At 38.0% G+C, this 21116-nt stretch overlaps 1 protein-coding gene across 41 annotated transcripts in view; it reads right to left on the bottom strand.

The window, feature by feature from the left end:
* Positions 1-201: 201 nt before the first annotated feature.
* RIMS2 (regulating synaptic membrane exocytosis 2) overlaps positions 202-21116 on the bottom strand; it is a 577683-nt gene continuing 556768 nt past the window's right edge. For 38 of the 41 annotated variants that reach the window (XM_057735252.1, XM_057735261.1, XM_057735257.1 and 35 more), the window contains 5 exons: positions 9208-9349; positions 5518-5630; positions 5091-5192; positions 3568-3707; positions 2848-3066 (listed from right to left, as the gene is read on the bottom strand). In XM_057735252.1, the coding sequence (XP_057591235.1) occupies positions 2848-3066; positions 3568-3707; positions 5091-5192; positions 5518-5630; positions 9208-9349 (716 nt within the window). Of the gene's footprint in view, positions 3067-3567; positions 3708-5090; positions 5193-5517; positions 5631-9207; positions 9350-21116 lie in introns of all 41 variants that reach the window. The other 3 variants (XM_057735285.1, XM_057735284.1, XM_057735287.1) reach the window with 3 other exon arrangements.

Here is a 21116-nt window from a genome sequence, read left to right as displayed (position 1 = left end):
TGTGAGCCGAAATCCCTTGGCATTTTAAAGAAGTGCTCTGCGGAGGGCTATCTGCTAAGACCAGTGGTCTGCTTCTGTTACGGAGAAGCAGAAAGAGATGTCATTGTCTTTAAATGATGTGTGGGTTCAGGGAACGAGCCGCAGCAGGCTTGGGAATGTGTGGGGAGACGAGAAGTCAGAAGGCCATGCATACAACGTCTGTAAAGAAAATGTTTTATTTAAAGTGTTAAATACCATCACCAGAATGAGTCTGAGTTTTACATTAGTTGGTGTTCATTACAGGACTAATCTGCCCCCCTTTTTTTTCCAACTGGAATTCCCTTTACTTTGAAAACATACTATGTACAGGGCAGCAATGGTCACTGGAATAGTGCTATTTACATGACTAAACCACAAGTGGAGGTGCAGACGTGAAAATTAAAAAAAAAAAGTACACCAACTTTAAAATAAATACTGCATAATGACAGGTATGTACAAATATTCCATACAGTCATGTCCTTCTTATTAAAATTAGAAATTTATATAGGAATATGCACAAAAGATTATGTGACTGCATCTTAGTATCAGGAAAATGGTAAACGTTTATTCTAAGGGAGAGCATAGACACTATAGGTCTATTAAATCAATTGCTGCTGGTACACAAGTGTCTAAATTATTTCAATAAGGTTTTGCGCGTTCTTTTCGCAGCCTTACCTGGGTCCATCGCAGGTCTCAGAATGTCAGGACACAGTCTCAGTGTATTTCATGTTGCACCACATAAAGAGAAGGCATTTTTAGTGATACGCATTTTTAACTTTTGCACCATATCAAGCATGATAGTTTTTAACGGTCAGCACTGAATTTAAAAAGGAACACAAAACCGCAGTTTTTGTGCATGGCCTTAACTTAAACAAATGACACGTATGTAGATTTCAAAAGCTGTTGCAAGAAGTTAAAAATCAATCTATAAGAATGTGTTATCAAAGTATACAGAAAGAAAGCATGGGTGGTTTATTACATTACTTGGTGACTTTTCCTCTAAGTGGCGGAACTTCAGAGAAATGTGACCTTGCAGCACCACCCAATGGTAATAACTGTCTGTAAAACCAAAGGCAGGGGTTTGATTTTAGGGGATTTGTGTGTAGACTTTCGGTGATGGCAGCAAAGAACTGTTAATAGGCAGACTGACTTTCTTTGAGTCACCTAAAAATTGGAGCTTTAAAATTATCTGTTGCAAATTTATGTTTGCTATATTTCTTTAGAAATATAATTTGTGAAAAATTGAATTTTACTACAGAAAAATGAATTAATAAACAGCCCTGTGTTTCAGGGCTCCAGATTTTTAGCAGTGTTTCTATTCACATAGTAAATGGAAATTGGCTAAAGAAATTGCTTTAAATAATTAAAAAATAAAACCTAAGACCTTCTAGAAATAATACTTTAACCCTGTATGAATAATGCTGGTGCTAAAAACAAATTTATTAGACATTACAATGGCCACATGATTTTAGGATTTTCCTGTAAACTGAACTTTGAAGGTGAAAATAAAATTACCATGCACTGTACAATAAATTGCAAAAGTTCCAATATCTTCTTTATCAAATACATGCTGACTTACTTGAATGTACTCCCAAGTCATGTTGTAAAATCCTTTTCAACATGCTTGAAATAGAAAGCTCTTAGTTGTTTTCCCCCCTTGAGAAATTCAGAAAATCAGAAGCATCTATAGCTCTGAATCAAACACAGGGTATAAGAGTATCAGGTCAAAAATTTGTAATTTTTTAGCATAATGTTCACTCTGGTAGAGAGAAAGAAAATAAAAGATTAAAAGAGGGAGAAGAGGAAAAGTGAGATAGAGGGAAGAAAGATGTGAACAATTTGCACATATTGAACTTTGTAAGATTTGTATATTTAACATGGAAATAAACTGAATATATCATACTTGTCACATAAAGAGAATTTAAAGTATTTTCTAGAAAGTATTTTCCTCCATAATGTCTGCCAAAACACAGACTATGATTAGTTTAAAGAATAAACATGGTGTGTCTTTGTATCACCCTGTTGCATTCTCTCCTTTTTAAAACCATGCACTAGTGAAATTTATTTTTAAAAATAATATAAATGGTTGAAAATGGCTGATTTTTATTTTTTATTTTTTTGCAAGTTGCAGCCCCAAGAAAATAATTTAAGTATTCAGCTAATCTGTGTCCATGCAAAAAAAAGTTTCTTTAATTTCATTCAGTACAGTATAGCCACAGAATTGTTTTTCAGAGTCCAACACATCTTGGCATTAGTGAGTGACATGCCTGCTGGAGCTCCGAAGTCTGCCACCGTTCACGTCGTCTTGTTGGACTGGCTGCTCGTGTCCCCTCCAGAGGAGGGCTGACATTGTGTCCTGGACCACGTCTTTGGTCTCTTGCTTTTCACCTGATGCTTCCTAGGACTTCACGCCTTGACTCGTAACATGGCTTAATGGCTGGGTAGGTCCATATCTGTGGCATCACAGGACTGTGGGGTCAGAGAAATGAACAAAAAGGAACGATAAAAATATAAAGGTGCCATTGAAAAGGGCTTTTGTTCCATGAAACTGACTGATTCTTTGAGATTAATCCATGGCTTCAGATTGGACCAAAACTCGAGTGTTACTGAACTCCAAACCTGATAGTTTTTCATAGCTCCGCTCTTTCACCTGAGGGCCTTCTTTAGGGCACAATGTGTGCAACTTCCTCTGAGAACACAGGATCGCTTTGTATCCCTAGAAACAGGCTCAGAAGACACAACATTAAGCATGCAGTGTTACCAGGGTTTGCGACCTGTGATTTTTTTTTTTTTGTAACGCTGGTTGCTATGACAACAGTTTTACAGCTGCTATGAACGAGAGTAAGAAGGTCCGGTTGAACTTTCCAGAGATGATTGGGAAGCTCTTCTTGTCAGAGGGGCCAAGGTTGGATCTACTAGGGAGGAAGGGGGGAAAAGTTTGAACCAGCCAATCACCATATTGGATAGTTCCAGTTCATCTAAAAGTATCTGGGCCACTCCCATAAAGGATTTGTGATCCATGCGGCCATAGTCTCCCCAGACAATGATCTGTTGGCAAAATAAAAAGGAGAGTAATGTCACTAAAATCGTGTATGTAAAAGCTTGTAAATTAAAATACATTCAGTTAATGTGCTGACATCAAACATCAAGTGAAACAGTTGTATTTAATTACTGGGATAGTTGTCTTTAACTACCAGAATCCAAAGGTACATTAGGAAAACTCTACGGGAGTGTTAAAATCATAAGCAGCCGAGGAAGATGGGAGCTTATGAGCGATGCGGGTTTACAAGTCTGTAGTTTACTTTAAAGGAAACAACAGTGTCTGTAGCTTTTTTCTTTTTCATATTCTTTTATTATGGTTTACTACAGGATATTGAATATAGTTCTCTAGTATGTATAGCTTTATAGCACTGGCCACTGCTTTGAAGTTTCCGAAGAATTTCAGCTGTGAGGAATGGGAAAGAAATGTGATAAGAAAGGACACTGGCTACAAAGTCTGACTCCATGAAGACACTTTCTTAGGTAAGGAATATGTAATTCAGTAAATACCTGTAAAACCTTTCCTTGGGGACTTTCTTCAAAAGATAATAGTTGCTGGTAAAGGGGTTCCAGCGTTTTTCTTGCCACTTTTGTTTTCTTTTTGGCTATGCAGACTCCATTATCTAAGAGATACACCTTTACATACGGTGCTTGGGGAAGAAGACACAGAGGAGAGTTAAGTGATGAACTGTGCTTATGGAACACCCACCTTATGGGTGACATCTGCCACAGCTCAAGCTCAGGTTGAAAGAGCCAGCAGTCAAAAATCACTGGCCTTTCCCACATTATGTCAAAATCATTAGATAAACAATAGGTAACTATCAGCCATTCAGGTAGTTTTAGGCAATGTTAACATAGCCTCTAAATTAATTACTATTTTTCCTTCAACTGGTTATACAGATTTGAACACTGCATCAAAAAAAGGAGAAATGCTTCCAGTCCCTAACAAAATTCAAGAAAGATGTCTCACTCAGTTTTTCACTTGTCAGTACTTAAATCTAATTAAATGTGCTTGAAATTATATTTTACTCAACCATCCCCACAAATCATTTATCACTCAAAAGGGTTTATTTATTGATGGTGGTGTGGGTACAAGACAAGCGTGGGGTTTGATATAATATATTCAGATGAGCCAGGAAGGGGCAACTAATTATGAATACCAGGTTGAAATTTTTCTGACACTCTTCAAAAGCATTTTCATGTGTGTACAAATTGTGGTATTCTTTCTAGCAGAGTCAGTTGACTTAAGCTCCAAGACCTTTATGAATACTATTGTCTTAATCACCATTGCAAAGTTGTACAATAGGTAACATTCTTCACAATTTGAAATTTCAGTAAGGATAGGGAAGTTAGAGGTTCAAAATTACAATTCAGTCCGTGGAGGTGCTGAGGTGAGAAACTGAGTTTCAGAATCCTCAAGTTTCAGAACTGTTCTGTACATCAGATCCAATGTTCTCTACATCTCTGCACCAGGCATCTGGAATCTGTGGCATTTCCCATGGCTCTAAGCACCTTATATTATGACATTTCGATATGAAATATGTGACATCACAATAAACACTTATAATGGAGCCTCTGTATACACTACAGGAAGTAGAAGTCTTAGAATGTCCTTCCTATGTGGGCTTATGCTACTTTGGGGGCCTATATCTATATTTATTCTAATTCCAGAACTCAAAGGTTTCCTAAGGAGAATTTTGAAGCTCCAGATAAACTGAAGAATAACACAAAATACCAGCTAACAAGAAGAACTTCTTAGGAAATTGGTTTTGTGCAACAAGTACATGAGTGTGATAGTTTTTATTCTGCAGGGGTTTCTACCACATATATGCTTATCTATCCACTTATCCCCACCAGACCACCCTCACTGGGTGCTCACTCAGGATAAACACAAACTACCACAGATACCTGACTCATTTATTAGTATCCCTGATTATCTAAAAACAAAAATTTCAGCATCTCTTCAAAAACAAAGTCTCTGAATGGAAAATCTGCATTATGAACAACTACAGAAGACTCTCTTCTGTTCTTACCTGGCAGTGTCTTGGAACCTGGTTTTACCACAAGGCCACGGGCCCGAATGATTTCCACCTCTAGCTGGCCCTTTTTGTCCATCATTCCTACCTGAATGTCACCTAAAGGCGTGTGAGGAAGAAACAAACAGGCCTTAACGTACAAAAGCAGTGAGAAAAATACTTGTGTCAAAGACCTTGGTGTAACATTGTTTGATCATTTCCCCCATATTTTCCTAATTCAAATATATTTAAAAATTTATCAATGATTTCTTACTTTACAAAGCATATAAATTAAAATGGAAAAAATTAGTTGAAGTTTTTTTATTGTTAAAACCTAAGATACTCATTCTTGATAATATACTGTTAAAGATCCTATGAAATTAGAGAATGTGATTTTCAATAATCTAAAAAAAGACACAATGAATCATGTGACAGAAATTCTTACCCATGGCAGGTGTGGCCAGAGTCTGGCGCCCCACTAGCTGGGCGGGGCCAAGGCCATCCAGAAAATCGCTGAATTGGCTATCAGAGGCCAAGCGGACACCAGGGAAGATCAGACTAAAAGCAAAATAACACACAGGATTAAACCCTCGACTCTTGTTTCCATCCAGCCCCCTGTCTGTGGCAGGAGCATCTGGTGCCACTATTTTGCCACTTACATTAATTGGATCCCAACCCCTCGCTGCATCTCCACAGCGCTCCCTCCTTATCCTCTAACAGCCCTCATCCTGTGTTGCAGGGCTCTGTTTAGGTGTCTTTCTCTTCCTTGTCTGGAGGGCATGAACTGTGTATATGTATAGCACTCAGCACACTGTGAGCACTTAGTCCATGGCAGGCATTAGCATATTGAATCTCTTAGCTGCACTATGAGATAGATTCTATTATTTAACCCATTTTATCAATGAAGAAAGTCTTCACATCATTCCCATCAACACACAAACATACTGTTCTTATTTCCACCTTAAAAAAAGTTCCTTTCCTAACACCCTTCCTTCTCCAGCTACACCCATTTCTCTCCTTGAAATTCCTTGGAAGAGCTGCCTCTATGTGGTATCTTCAATTTCTTTCCTCTCATTCTCCCTTGAAACTCAAATTTGTTTTTTCCCTGCTCTCTTCCTTGCTTTGTTTTTCTCCACTCCACCAAAATTTCTCTAATCAAGGTTACCTATAGCCACAGTGGTAAATCTGACCGTTAATACTCAGTACTCGTCTAACTGAACATATTAGCCTTGTTTGATACAACTGATCCCCCCCTCTTCCTTGAAACACTTTCTCCACTTTGCTTCCAGGACCCTCTAGCCTCCTGGTTTTCCTCTTTGGCTATTCTTCCTCAGCCTCCTTTGCTACTTCTACCACTAAACAAAGGAGCTCCATCCTTTGACTTCTTCTCTGTAAGTCCCCATTCCCTTGGCAATCTCATCCAGTCTCGAGGTTTTAAACACCATCTATGCTGATACCACCTAGACTGACATCTCCAGCTTGGGCCTCACCCTTGGGCCCCACACCTGTATTCTAATTGCTCTCTCTACTTACCTGCTTGAATGTCTAATAGGCAATTGAAACCCAAATTGTCCCAAACTGACTCTCAACCCCAAATAAAGAAAAATCCAAACTGTTCTTTTCAGAGGAGGATTCCTATCTTAAATGGCAACTTTCTTCTTGCTCAACCTTGGAGTTTCTGTCCTCTTTCCTCTGGACTGAATGCTAAAGCCGTAATCCCTAGTGTGACTATATTAGGAGATAGAAACTTTAAAGGGATATTTAAAATTAAATGAGGTCATAAAGGTGGGGCCCTAAGCTACTATGACTGGTGTCATTAGAAGAAGAATACCAGGGGTATCCATGCGGAGAGGAAAGACCATGTGAGGACACAATGAGAAGGTGGCCATTTGGGAGGCAAGGAGAGGGGTCTCAGGAGAGGCCAAACTTGCTGACACCTTGATCTTAGATTTCTAGCCTCCAGAACTATGAGAAAATAAATTTCTGTTGTTTCAGTGGTATTATTTCTATGGTATTTTGTTATGGCGACCCTAGCAAAGTAATACAATCTCTTTTTCTCACACTCACATCAAATGCATCATTGAATCCTATTGTCTCTACTGTCAAAATACACCCAGAATCTGACCTCGCTGATGCTACCACTCAGGTCCAAGCCATCATTTTCTCTTTCTGTATTGCTGCCACAGCCTTCTGAATGATGCCCCTGTTGCCACCTTTACTCTCCCCTCCCACAGCAATCCGAGTGATCTGTTAAAACTGAAGCCACATAACGTCAGGCCTCTGCTCACAATCCTCCACTGGTTTCTTGTCCCGATCTGGGTAAGAGCAAAGTCCTTGCAATGATATATAAAGACAACACAAGCTGTCCACCCCTCGCCCATCATATCTTAATTCCTAGCTCCTCACTTCTCCTGCCCTCACTCCCCAGTGCCACCCTTCCCGCTGCTGATGCCAGGCGATCTGCAGCCTCAGGGCCTCAGCACTGCTTCAGCCTGAAATGCTCTTCCTTCAAATATCCACCGACTTACTAACGTCCTTCAGATTTTTAGTCAAATGTGCCTTTTTCCCAGTCTACCCTACATAAAACCGTACCCCTATCCTCTCCTTTTACCTTTTTCTCCTTAGCACTTATTCCACCTATTCTATTATATATTAAATATTATATACACTTTACTAATTTTTCTTGTATTTAAACCATTTTTCTAGTTTATTGTCTAACTTATCTGTTAGACTGTAAGTTTCATGAGAATAGTGTTTTTGTTTTTCTCTTTGTTCACTGATATATATACTCAGCACTCGAACCATGACTGGAATATTGTATTTGTTAAACTCAATCAATTAATTAAAATTAATCTTAAAAAAATTATGTAACTTGTCCAAGTTTCTATAGCACCAAAAACCAGTTCAGAATTTAAACCTACATGATTCTAAAGCCTACAGTCTAACCATCAACTGATTTTTGCTCCCTTGTATGACTCCCTCGTGTGTCCAACTCATAGCAAAGTGCCTAGAACACTAGAAGGTACGGAAATATCTGTTGAATGAATTTACGAGTATTCATCCCCTTTCTCCAACAAGACTATAAACATCTGGAGCAGAGGGGTCATAGTTGAAATATTTCTATATCCCTAGCAGCATCTAACACAGTGCTTGGCAGTGATGAGTGCTCACTGCACATTTCTTTTTACCTGATTCTCCATCTCTTTTAAGACTTCCTTGATTGACATCAAATCCGTTTCTTTCCCCAAGCCTTAATTCCCAAATATACAGTTAATCCCAACAGTTTTAATGATTCCATAAGTAGCCCATATAGCTTTGTTTGGAAATGTATGGAAATAATATACCTCTCATGTACTGATATAGCTGTGCTAGACAAATGATGCCTGGGGCACATCATCAGCACTGCCAGCCGCTCCCACAGCCGTACATCTGGGAACTGACCACACACATGCTGCCTAAACATCTGAGGCTTCCATGGTGATGGCAGATGAGGTCAAACCCCACTTTCCTCTATTAACGTCCTTTACACATCCATCTACGGATCTGCAGTTGCTAATTACTGTTAATTTGTTGGTGACAGGGCTGTGCAAGCTTTACACTTGCTCTAAAAATATCTCAGACACAGTGGATCCAAGGGAAAGCTACACGATAACTATATAAAGAAAAGACTCACCAACTTTGTGGCATTTCTTTTTGGCTGTTAAATTTATCCAAACTATGACTGGATGGGACTAAATATATATCAGTATTCTATATTTTTTAGCAATAAGAGCAAAGTTTTTAAAAATTAGCATTGTATACGTGGCATGGGCACACGTGCTTATTATTTCTGTGTTTTTATGTATTATTTCAAGGTAGGGCAAATGTTTATTTGTGACAGTCACAATTTAGCATCTTGTCCTTAAAGTGAAACACTGTAGCCCCAAACCAATTTCCATTGACATAAAAAGCCAGATATGTCACATTTCTCAGTGGCCTGTGAGCAAAAGTTTTTTTCATAGCAAATCGGCCAGTGAAAGTTAAAATGGTGCTATAGGGCATGTGAGTTAGCTTTGTGAAAGCACAGAGAGTGAGGCAGAGAAGAAGGTCTCCAGCAAGGCATGGAAGAAACCACGGCACAGCCAGCATCACTTACTTTCCTTCTGAGCTATAGCTGTTCATGCTGCCGTCTGTAGACTCTCGGCTTGCCTGTCGAGTCATCCAGTTCCTCATTTCCACAGCCAAGCCTGTTTCTGTACTTCTCTGGACGGTGCTCCGTAGCTTTTTACCTCCTGCTTCTGCACAGACAGAAAACAAAAAGGGTGATAGTTTTGTCATCACCATCTAGTAACAGAAAATACCAGCCAATGCTCTGAGGTCCTCAGATGAAAAAAACTGCATAAATACAAAATGCTTTTATGAAGGAGACAGAGAGGAAAGGTATTTCAAACCATGTCTTATTGAGTGAGATGAAAATTTTCTAAAAAATCTTCAAGAAGCACAAAATACCATTGTTTTATTTCCTTTTAAAACAGTGTTCAAATTGGTGATGAAAGGAACAAAAAGGTTCAAACTACGTAAAACAGAAAAAGCTTTGTTTTCATTGTAATATTTAAATCAAGATTAATTTATGCCTGTCTTTTTCTTTTTCCTTTCTTTTTGTCATAGTCAAAGAAGTAGGCCTTCACATTATTTCCAAAGAACAGGTGGTGAGTAATCCTCAATTCTAGCTTTAACTTTCACACGAAGACCTGTTTTTGTAGGGTCATCAGTACTAGAAAGCAAAGAAAGCTACACTGAGGAGACAGCCCTGCCTGATAACACATCTGTTGGTAACCTTCAGAGAGATTCTCACTGGGAATGCAAAACCCAGCAATGTCATGTGAAAAAAGAGCTTTTAAGTTGTTGGTCATGGATAGGCATGTTCTTAAGGATCTTCAACAGTTTGGGTAGGAGGTTTGCTTATGGAAGCCAGTTAGAAGACCAAACAGGAAACTGAGTCAAATACCAGAGATGTGACAGAGGTATGAAGTGCCATCTGCAGAGGACAGGGAGGAAGGAGCTTCACAGAGGGAGTGGGATTTGAGCTGGACTTGAAAAATGGGCAGATTGGGATCCAAGAAACAGCCCCAGTTATCAAAGGCCTTGTGTACTGGCATGTGGAACTGAGATGACTAACACTGGAACAACAGGGGGATGGTTCAAATTACTTGTATTAATTTACTTCTTGTCAGGCCTAAATATTTATCTACAGTGACTATTCACATCATTAATACTTTGGGATATGTAAGCTCTTTTAGTGTCTGGTATTAACAATTTCATTTTAGATCAATAAATATTTGGTGATATTGTCAGTGACTGGTGGAAATCCTTTCCATCAAACCTCTTATGATACTTGCTCACCATTTTGAAACACTGCTTTAAATTTCATCTATTCTCCACTTCCAACTTTAATGTACATCAAAATGCTTTAAACAGTATATACAAAATATAAGTTATTACTGATTACAACTCAGTTCCATAATCTGAGGCTATTGTAGATAACTGATAGTAAAACATGTTGTACTGATATGAACTATTGATATTAAGAGGAGATAAAGCGGCCTCCCATTGATGAGGAAAAGCTCTTCTTTCCACAGAAGCGGTTAGTTAATACATGTAAAAAATCACAAAATTTTAAAATTATCAATTTGCAACCTCCAGTGGCATAAATGATTCAAATAAGGCACAGCAATGGATGCTAACGCCATTAGATAAAAGAATAGTCATATGAGCCAAAAAATCATCCCACAAATTAGTTCTAATTGTTAAAGGAAAACATGTACTTTAATACTGGCAAACCTGGCTACTGCCATTTTAATCAAGTGAGCAAGCTTAGTAGCACTAATAGTGGGGACAATCACTGTAGCACCAATCAAGTTGTTCTAGACAAAAATATACAACCTGTTTCTAATCAGGTCTTTGTAACCAACTTCCAGGTTTTCAAAAATAGAGAGGATAGAATAACAGTTAAATGATACACACACACACAAAATTAGACAAACACAGAACATGGGATTTTATTCAAGAGAATCGACCTAGTCTCAAGTTAATATCATGAAAACAAACTAACAAGGTGGGGGAATTGTTCCAGGTTTTAAAATACCACAGGGATGTAACCATTAAATGCTATGAGTATACTTTGGTTTCTTTTCAAGAAAAAAACAAAAAAAAGAAACCTTAAAAGCAAAACACTAAAAGCAATTTTAGGACAAGTAGGGGAAATGTGAATATGAATTGAATATTGGATGGGATAAGAAAATTGTTAATTTTCCTAGGTAGGTAATGGCATGTATTATTAAAAATTTCCTTATTATTAGGAGATACATGCTAAAGTACTTAGACCTGAAATGTTGTATTGTTTGCAACTTACTTTCAAACAGGACAGTAAAAAATACACATATATATAAAACAAAGGATGAAATGTCAACAACAACAAAAACAAAAGATAGGGATGAAGAATAGACCTTGAGAGCCATACATTCAATATTTATGATGTTATTTGAGAGTGATCCCCAAATGGCCACATTAAACTGAGTGAAGTAAGTCTGAGAAAGATAAATATCATATTATATCGCTTATATGTGGAATCTAAAAAAAATGGTACAAATGAACTTATTTACAAAACAGACAGAATCACAGATGTAGAAAACAAATGTATGGTTACAAAGGGAGAAAGGTGGGGGAGGGGTAAATTGGGAGACTGGGATTGATATATACACACTACTATATATGAAACAGATAACTAATAAGGACCTACTGTATAGCACAGGGAACTCTACTCAATACTCGGTAATGACCTATATGGGAAAATAATCTAAAAAAGAGTGGATATATGTATAACTCATTCACTTTGCTGTACAGCAGAAACACAATACCCAATAAAAATTAATTTTAAAAAAGTAGTAAAATTTTGTCCAGGTGTGAACTGGAATCATAAAAGGTTCTGGGCAGGTGTGAGGGGGCCAGGCCAATGGCTGAGTCTTGGTCTCTCTGTGTAGTTGTACTGTTTGCTTCCTAGGAAGAATGCCTGTGTGAAAAATCACCATCAAGTGAGACAAACATTTAGTGATGTCTGAAAATACAGAATGAGGATAATGTACAGAAAATATGACTTTCAAAGGAAGTGAGATTCCTAAAGGTCTCAGGACATGGCCTTTCAGTGTCAAAAATCTGTTTTTCATTTAATGACTGACTCTTATCACAGCAAAAATGACTTGAAAATCTGCTATTACAGGGTGATAAGAACTAGCCACCATTTGGCAAAGAATAACAATACAATGAGCATGTAATCCTTTTGTTTACAGATTGCTGTTTACGTGTGTCTTCTTCAGAATAACTCTAACAATCCCCAATTTACAGATACTGTATCCAAGGACCCCAGCGTCTTACACATTCCCTGAAGCCATACAGAAAATGACAGAACCAGAGTTTATACACAGTTCTCTGACTCTTAGTTCTCTGCTATTCACTGTTTTGTTATCAGAGTATAACCGACGGGTAGATTGGATAGCTGTCCATGGAGATGATACTAGGCTAACTCTGTGATTGCATGTGGAAGGCCCTGCTAGAAGCAGCTGGTGGCGTGGAAAGAGCAGAGCACAGTGAAGAGGTCAGGCCCTGGTGTCCAACTGTTTCTCTGAATCCCTACTCCATCACGTACTAGCTGGCTGACATGAAACAAGTTACCCTCTCTGTGACTCAGCTTTCTCAAACTGAAATGGCAACGATAATTTTTGTGAGGGTTGAGGAAAATAGTATATTTAAAGTCTTAGGATAGTGCCTGCTATATAGAAAATCTTCACTTAATGGTACAGTTATTATTATTTCCACCAGACAGGAAATCAGAAAACATGTATTCTAGGCCAGTCTCTACCACTGAATAGCTGGTTCTACGACCTTCTCTGAGTCATATACCCTCTCTGAGTCTCAGGTTCCTCATGTATGAAAAAAACAGAGGAGGGGGAGGGTGACAGATGATCTCTGATCTCTCTTAGCTCTAAAGTCTATGAGTTTGTATCATTAATGTATGACCAAGACCATGATTAACAGCATATACTGAGGAGATAAGGCTACTCACTGTCATCTGATGGAACCAAGGAATTCTAGGCATATGCTGAGCATTCATAATAGCTTTTTAAAATATGTCTTCTAAGTGTACTTTTATTTGACTTATTTTATAGACATTTAAAAAGTATGTATTTTCAACATCACAAATCCTTTGCATCGCATTCACAATAAAAATAATAACCTAAATATAATTCATGATGGTGATTCACATTCAATGTTTTGAATGCTTTGTCATGTTATTCAACCTAAAAACAGAGAATGCCTATATAAAGTACAGTAGGCAGAATTCTAAGATGACCCCCATGATTATGTTACTTTACACGGCAAGAAGGATTTTGCAAATGTAATGAAGGTTACTAACCAGTTGACCTAAAGATAGAAAAATTATCTCAGTGGGCCTAACATAGCCACATGAACCCTTTAAAAATAGAGTGCTTTCTCTGGCTGGTTCCAGAAGAGTCAATTAGGGAGATCTGAAACGCAAGAAAGGTTCAGTGTACCTCTGCTGGTTTGAAGATGGAGGGGACCATGTAAAAAGGACCTGAAAGCAGCCTTCAGCAATGCCTAGTTGACCGGCAGCCAAAAACTGGATTCTGCCAACAACCTGAATGATCCTGGAAGCAGAATTTCCCCCAGAGCCTCAGGGCAAGAACTCAGCCCAGCCAACACCTAGATTTCAGCTATGCAATATCCTAAGTAGGAACCCAGCCACGCCATGCCAGGTGTGTGTCCTACAGAACTGTGAACTAATAAATGGGTGTTGTTTTAAGCTGCTAAATTTGTGATAACTGTTAATCAACAATAGGTAATTCTTTAGATTAGTTTTTAATTTTTTTATGTTTATTTATTTAATTTTTGGCTGCTTGCAGGCTTTCTCTAGTTGTGGAGAGCGGGGGTTAGTCTTCGTTGTGGTGCATGGACTTCTCATTGCAGTGGCTTCTCTTGTTGTGGAGCACGGGCTCTAGGTGCACAGGCTCAGTAGTTGTGGCACATGGGCTCAAAAGTTGTGGCTTGTGGGCTCTAGAACGCAGGCTCAGTAGTTGTGGTGCATGGGCTTAGCTGCTCTGCGGCATGTGGAATCTTCCTAGACCAGGGATCGAAACCATATCCTCTGCATTGGCAGGTGGATTCTTAACCACCATGCCACCTGGGAAGTCCTAGATTATTTTCTTAAATGGGAGAGCTATAAAAATAACCTGTTGTGACCACAGGAGTAGACCAACTGAAATTATTTGTGAGAACTCAACAGCCATGATAAGAAAAAGTATATATTTAAAATATATATATACATATATATGTATACGTATATATACATACACATATACGTATATACACTTCACACATATATACATATATACACTACATACACATCATATACATGTGTATATATACATATGATATGTGTGTGTATAAAGATGTTTAAAAATACTCAGGTAGCAAACTACAAAACTAAGGCCGAGATTATGTTGTTGCAGAGCTCTTAAACCACTCATTCTCCTGTGGTATTTTAAGCCAAAGTGTATTTGGAGAAGGTAGGCCTGCAGGTAAAAATCAAGTTCTTGAATTACAAAACATCACAAGCATAAAGCAACACAGGAGGTGTCCTTGTTATTCTGCTCTGCTTAGTCTGATGACTCATTTGCTTGGCACCTTCTAAATTCAAAGAGAGCCACTTGATTAAATAAACAACCAAAGTGTCAGTTTCCCCTAACAATAGCTGAAAACCAGGAAACCTTTTGAGTGACTTGAAAACAAAAATCAAAAAGTCCTCTCTGCTACTGATTTGAAAATTCTCCTATGCCCAGGACGAGGCTCACAATCAAATGCCTAACTTAATGTCAGGACGGCCTCTTCTCAAATCCTGTGTCCACAGAACCCATCCCTGCTTGCTCTCACCTGGAAAGTCGCATCTCCTTTTGCAGATAGACTCTCTTTAGAGTCAAAGTTTTCTTGATGTTAATATAGGAAATGACTTATGGAAACAGGTTGAAGACAGGTTGGTAGATTCTGAAAAATGACTTTAATTTTTACTTTTGATCACAACTTATGTGCTTTGAGTTAATAAGCCCTATTTACACATTTTATTCAAATATTTTGCATGTATAATTTAAAGAAGCCATTTGCATTACATTTAGAGAATTTTTAAAATGCATTAAAATTAGAATTGCTAAAAGTACTGATTTATAGAATTTCAGAAGCTATCATAGGGATTCAGCATATCTTTGTATTTTATGTACTCTCTTACTGTAGCAATGAGCAAGCTGAGGTCCAGAGTGGCTAGTTCCTCTTTAGTAGAAGATTTCCATCTTTAAAAACCAGTAATATTTTCAAATTGCACTTTAGTTATCTTTTAACTTCTCCTCTAATTCCTCAAAATTTCAAGTATAAGAATTGCCTCTGGCACTTTCCTCGACCTCCATGGTGGCCCCTGTGGACACAACTTCCCATCAGCAGATATTACATCCAGACACAAAAGAGGTTGATTTGTTTACCTATTTGGTCCTGTAAGACCTCAACATGCGGACACTCATGAGTAGATTAGTGTACTTGTGCATAAAAGCTTATGTTTGTCAGGGCTTCTTACTATAAGAAACACAATTCAAATCTCTGAAAGTCTAAATGAAATACAGACAAATATGACAATTTCTTTTGGGCTAATCCAGGATTTGCACTGAAAAGTAAAACAAATAGAAATTAATAAAAATTAACAGTTGATTTCCAAAATTGTTTCAGAGTCTAACACAAACCCATTCATTTCAACAGCTTTGTCACTATTATGAAAATTAAATAGTTAATGGCTACCATACAGTGAGCTACAGGTAGAGGTCACAATTACAGTAGACATTAGGGCTGTCTAAATATATTCACATTTCCCTCACTTATGGAGTTCAGTGTGGTCATGTGACTTGCTTGGCCAATGAAATGTGAACAAAACTCATCTGTGTAACTTCAGGGTAGAAGCTTCAAATCCAACAATGTATAAAAAGAATTATATACCATCTGCAAACAAATCTTAAAACAAACCTGCTAAGAAAAAAAAGAAAAGGAATTACACACCATGATGAAATGGGATTTATCCCAGTTGTGCAATGCTGGTTCAACTTTCAAAAATCAATTAATGTAATGCATCATATCACCAGGCTAGAAAAAAAAAATCATACAATCATATCAATAGGTGCAGAAAAAGCATTCAACAAAATCCAACACCTATTCATCATATAAACTCTCACTAAAGTAGGAATAGAGGAGAACTTCTTCAATTTGATAAAGAACAGCTACAAAAAACTTACAGCTAACATCATTCTAAATAGTGAGAAAGGAAGCTTTCCCACCAAGATCAGATACAAAGCAAGAATTTTCATTCTTACCACTCTTTTTAATATCATACTGAAAATTCTAGCTAATGCAATAAGACAATAAAAGGTATAGAGATAGAGAAGAAAGAAAGAAAACTGTCTTGTTCACAGACAACATGATTGTCTATGTAGAAAATGTGAGCAAATCGACATAAAAACTCTTGGAACTAATAAGTGATTATGGCAAGGTTCCTGAATACTAGGTTAATGTACAAAAGTCAATTGCTTTCCTATACACCAGCAATGAATGGTGAAATTTGAAATTAAAAACACAATACCATTAACATTAGCATCCAAAAAATGAACTACTTATGTATAAATCTAACAAAAGATATACAAGACCTATATGAGGAAAACTATAAAACTCTGATGAAATCAAATACCAATTAAATAAATGGAGAGATATTCCATATTCATGGATAGGAAGACTCAATATTGTTGATATGTCAGGTCTTCCCAACTTGATCTATAGATTCAACACAATCCCAATCAAAATGCCAACAAGTTATTTTTGCACACATGGACAAACTGATTATAAAGATTAAATGGAAAGGCAAAAGACCCAGAAGCACTAACACAATATTGAAGGAGGATTGATACTACCCAACTCCAAGACTTCCTATAAAGCTACAGTAATCAGAACAGTGTGGTATTAGTGAAAGAACAGACAAATAGATCACTGGAACAGAATATAGAGCCTAGAAATAGACCCACATAAATATAGTCAACTGATATTTGACAAAGGAGCAAGGCAATACAATGGAGCAGAGAGTCTCTTCAACAAACTGTGCTGAAAAAACTGGATATTCACGTGTTAAAGAAAAGAAAGAAAGAAAAAAAAGGAATCTACACACAGACCTAAAACCCCTCACAAAAAACTCAAAATGAATCACAGACCTAAGCTATAAAACTCCTAGAAAACCTAGATGACCTTGAGTTGGTGATAACTTTTTAGATACAACACCCACAGCATGATGCATGAAATAGAGAACTGATAAGCTGGACCATTAAAAAGTTCTTCTCTGCAAAAAACTCTGCAGGAGAATGAGATGATAAGCCACAGGCTGGAAGAAAATATTTGCAAAAGACATATCCAATAATGAACTGTTACGCAAAACATAAAAAGAACTCTTAAAACTCAACAATAAGAAAAAAGACAATCTGATTATAAGATGGGCCAAACACCCTAACAGACACCTCACCAAATAAGATAGTATATAGGTGGCAAATAATCATATGAAAAGGTGCTCTACATCAGGGGTCCCCAATCCCTGAGCCATGGACCAATACCGGTCCATGGCTTGTCAGGAACTGGGCCGCACAGCAGGTAAGCAAGCAAAGCTTCATCTGTATTTACAGCCACTCCCCATCACTCGCATTACCGCCTGAGCTCCACCTCCTGTCAGATCAGCAGCAGCATTAGATTCTCATAGGAGCATGAACCCTACTGTGAACTGCACATGCAAGGGATCTAGGTTGCCTGCTCTTTATGAGAATCTAATGCCTGATGATCTCAGGTGGAGGTGAGGCAGTGATGCTAGCACTGGGGAGTGACTGCAAATACAGATTATTATCAGCAGAGAGGTTTGACTGCACAGAAACCATAATAAATCAATTGTTTGCAGACTCATCTTAAAACCCTACCAGTGAGTGGCAAGTGACAGTTAAACTGCATCTTACAGGGTAGACTAGACATAAGCCAACACACTTTGGGTGTCACTGTCTCCCATCACCCCCAGATGGGACCATCTAGTTGCAGGAAAATAAGCTAAGGGCTCCCACTGATTCTGCATTATGGTGAGCTGTATCATTATTTCATTATATATTACAATGTAATAATAACAGAAATAAAGTGCACAATAAATGTAATATGCTTGAATCATCCTGAAACCAACCCCCACCCCCTCTGGTCCATGGAAAAACTCTTCCACAAAACTGGTCCCTGGTGCCAAAAAGGTTGGGGACCGCTGTTCTACATCATATGTTAATAGGGAAATGCAAATTAAAACAACAATGGGATACCAGTACACCCTCATTAGAATGGCCAGAATTTAGAACACTGACAACACCAAATGCTGGTGAGGATGTGGAGCAATAGGAACTCTCATTCAATGCAAACTGGTACAGCCACTTTGGCAAACAGTTTGTGGTTTCTTACAAGACAAAGAGACTACCCCAGAGAATTAGAGCACTCTGCTCCCATTGTTATTACTTGTTAATATTGTTAATAATTATTAATCCTGATTCTAACAAGAAATAAAACCAACCTTATGACTCTTTTGCAGTAAGATCATTCAATTTTTTTCCATAAAAGTTGAGGTGTATCATTTTCATATTTATTTTTTAAAAAACAAAGCATCCCAAACTTAGTGACTTTATTTATTTTTGGCTATGCCACGTGGCATGCGTGATCTTATTTCCCCTACCAGGGATCAAACCCACGCCCCATGCAGTGGAAGCGCAGAGTCCTAACCACTGGACTGCCAGGGAAGACCCTCATCTTGGTATTTTTAACATATTTAAATATAAGAAATTATAGCGCTCACTGTTACTCTTTTGGGAGTTGTCATTTTTATGGTACTTTCTTGTTCCTACTATCTGATGTTGCTATTATGGCAAATAAAATTATTTAGAAAATTATTCCCCTCGCTTTTTGGCTTTTGTTTTTTAACTGATGGATCTGTCCTTCGTCACGCACCAGTCCACTGATATTTGTGTCTGTTTCTCTCTCAAGAATGGACATGAAATATCACCAACCTCTTCTTAACTCTCAAGTTAGCTATTTTGAGGCAGCATTTTGTGGTGAGAACAGCACGCCATTTGAGAATCAGATGATACGAGTTTCAGTTTTTATTCGATCATTTGCAAACTCTGGGCAGGTGACTTCCTTTCCAAAGCTCAGAGTTCTTTTGTGCAAACCTGAGATCAGACTTAGCCTATGTCATAGAATATATGAAATGTAGTGGTATTTAATGAGTAGTGATAAATAAGGACCAGATACTGTAAACTGTGTGAAAAAGTTTTGAAAACTGTAAAATGTTATACAAATGCTTCTTTGAAAAATGACTGGAATAATGTGAAATCATCCTAAATTTGCAGGAAGAAAACTATCTATAAATAAGTGGGGCCTTGCCATAGAAAGGGGGTCAGCTTGCTGGCCAAACTGGATCAAGGGGTTGCTTTCCACACATACCCACAGTTTTCAGATGACATCAAGGTGGCTGCCATTAAAGCGAGAACAAAGGATGTCGGCAGGGCACAGAGGGTGGAAACTGAAAGAATAGAATCTTGAGGCTTAAAATCTTTGTCCAGTGAGGTGTTTGGTTGGAGTCACTCACACTTGAAACTGACTGGAATCAAACACCCTTCTGAATTTTTGAAGGATCTGTATAGAAAAAAATAATTACTAGCCCATTTACAAAAGCCTGTTTAGGAATTCCCTGGCTGTCCAATGGTTAGGACTCCATGCTTTCACTGCTGTGGGCCCGGGTTCAATCCCTGGTTGGGGAGCTGTGCAGCATGGCCAAAAAATAAAAAAATAAATATAAAAAAAAGGCCTGTTCAACCCCTAAGGTAAGTACTTTTTCCCTAATCTGCACTAGGAAGAAGTGGGCTATGAAAGCTATGAAACCCCCTCTTCAATGCAAACCTTTGTGGCCATAAAGAATAAAGGACAAAGAAACACTTTCCTGAAAACAGAACCCAGGGGCCCAGATGAGTAAACCAAGAAATGTATTCTACTCTCAATCTGTGCCACTCCCTCCAGGTGGGATCTGAAAGTTCCTGTGGATGACTGATTGCTTTGTGTTTCCTATTCTCTCCTTTAGAAATGAACATTTTTATTTTGGTTATCCTGTTGCTACTATACCATTTAAATTAGATGTACTGGAGGGCAGATAATGTGTCTTTAGATTTACAGGTCCCTATAACATGAAAAGCCACATGTGGACACGAGGGAGAGGACTATACATCACTCAAAGATCCTAGATTTCAATCTGCGTGGTAAATGGATGACATTTTAAGGTTGTCTTTCTGGGGGAGGGATTAACTATGTTCTATAGGCAAAATAAGAGGGTCCTAAGATATTCTGGGTGGTCAAATCTGCAGGAAAAGTTAAAATAAAGAGAGCCATATACTTTACCTTATTGAGCAAAGACCAAATAGCAAGCTAGTATTTAAAAAAAATTAAAAATAGGTAATTAGGCTAAGCTTAACATTCACCCCCCCACCCCCGGTAATGATATAATTAGGTGGATATTTGTTAATGTTTTTGGCTCACCAGCCTTTGAACCGTCTTTCCATGTATGAGAAATAATCCATCCTTTAACGGTAGAAGCTAAAATTGTCAGGTGTCATTTTTCCAACCTGCGTGGCAATTAGGACATGAACAAATGGCCTAGGTTCTGCTGATCAGACACCAGCGCCCCAAACTTCGAATCTGAAGCTACCGATTTGGAGGCAAAGAGCAAAAAGCCTTAGTTTTACCAAATCACTGGGCTCCAAAAGGGTTTTGGAAAGTAGGGAAGCTAAACCGTATGTAAGAACCAGATTGTGAAAGACTGAGTGTCAGGCTAAAGGTTTTCTTTAGTAGGAGATGGGA

Source organism: Hippopotamus amphibius, chromosome 5 (genome assembly GCF_030028045.1).
Source record: "Hippopotamus amphibius kiboko isolate mHipAmp2 chromosome 5, mHipAmp2.hap2, whole genome shotgun sequence".
NCBI lineage: Eukaryota > Metazoa > Chordata > Mammalia > Artiodactyla > Hippopotamidae > Hippopotamus > Hippopotamus amphibius.
The sequence above is the reverse complement of the archived record's forward strand: the minus strand, read 5'-3'. Positions and strand labels throughout refer to the sequence as shown.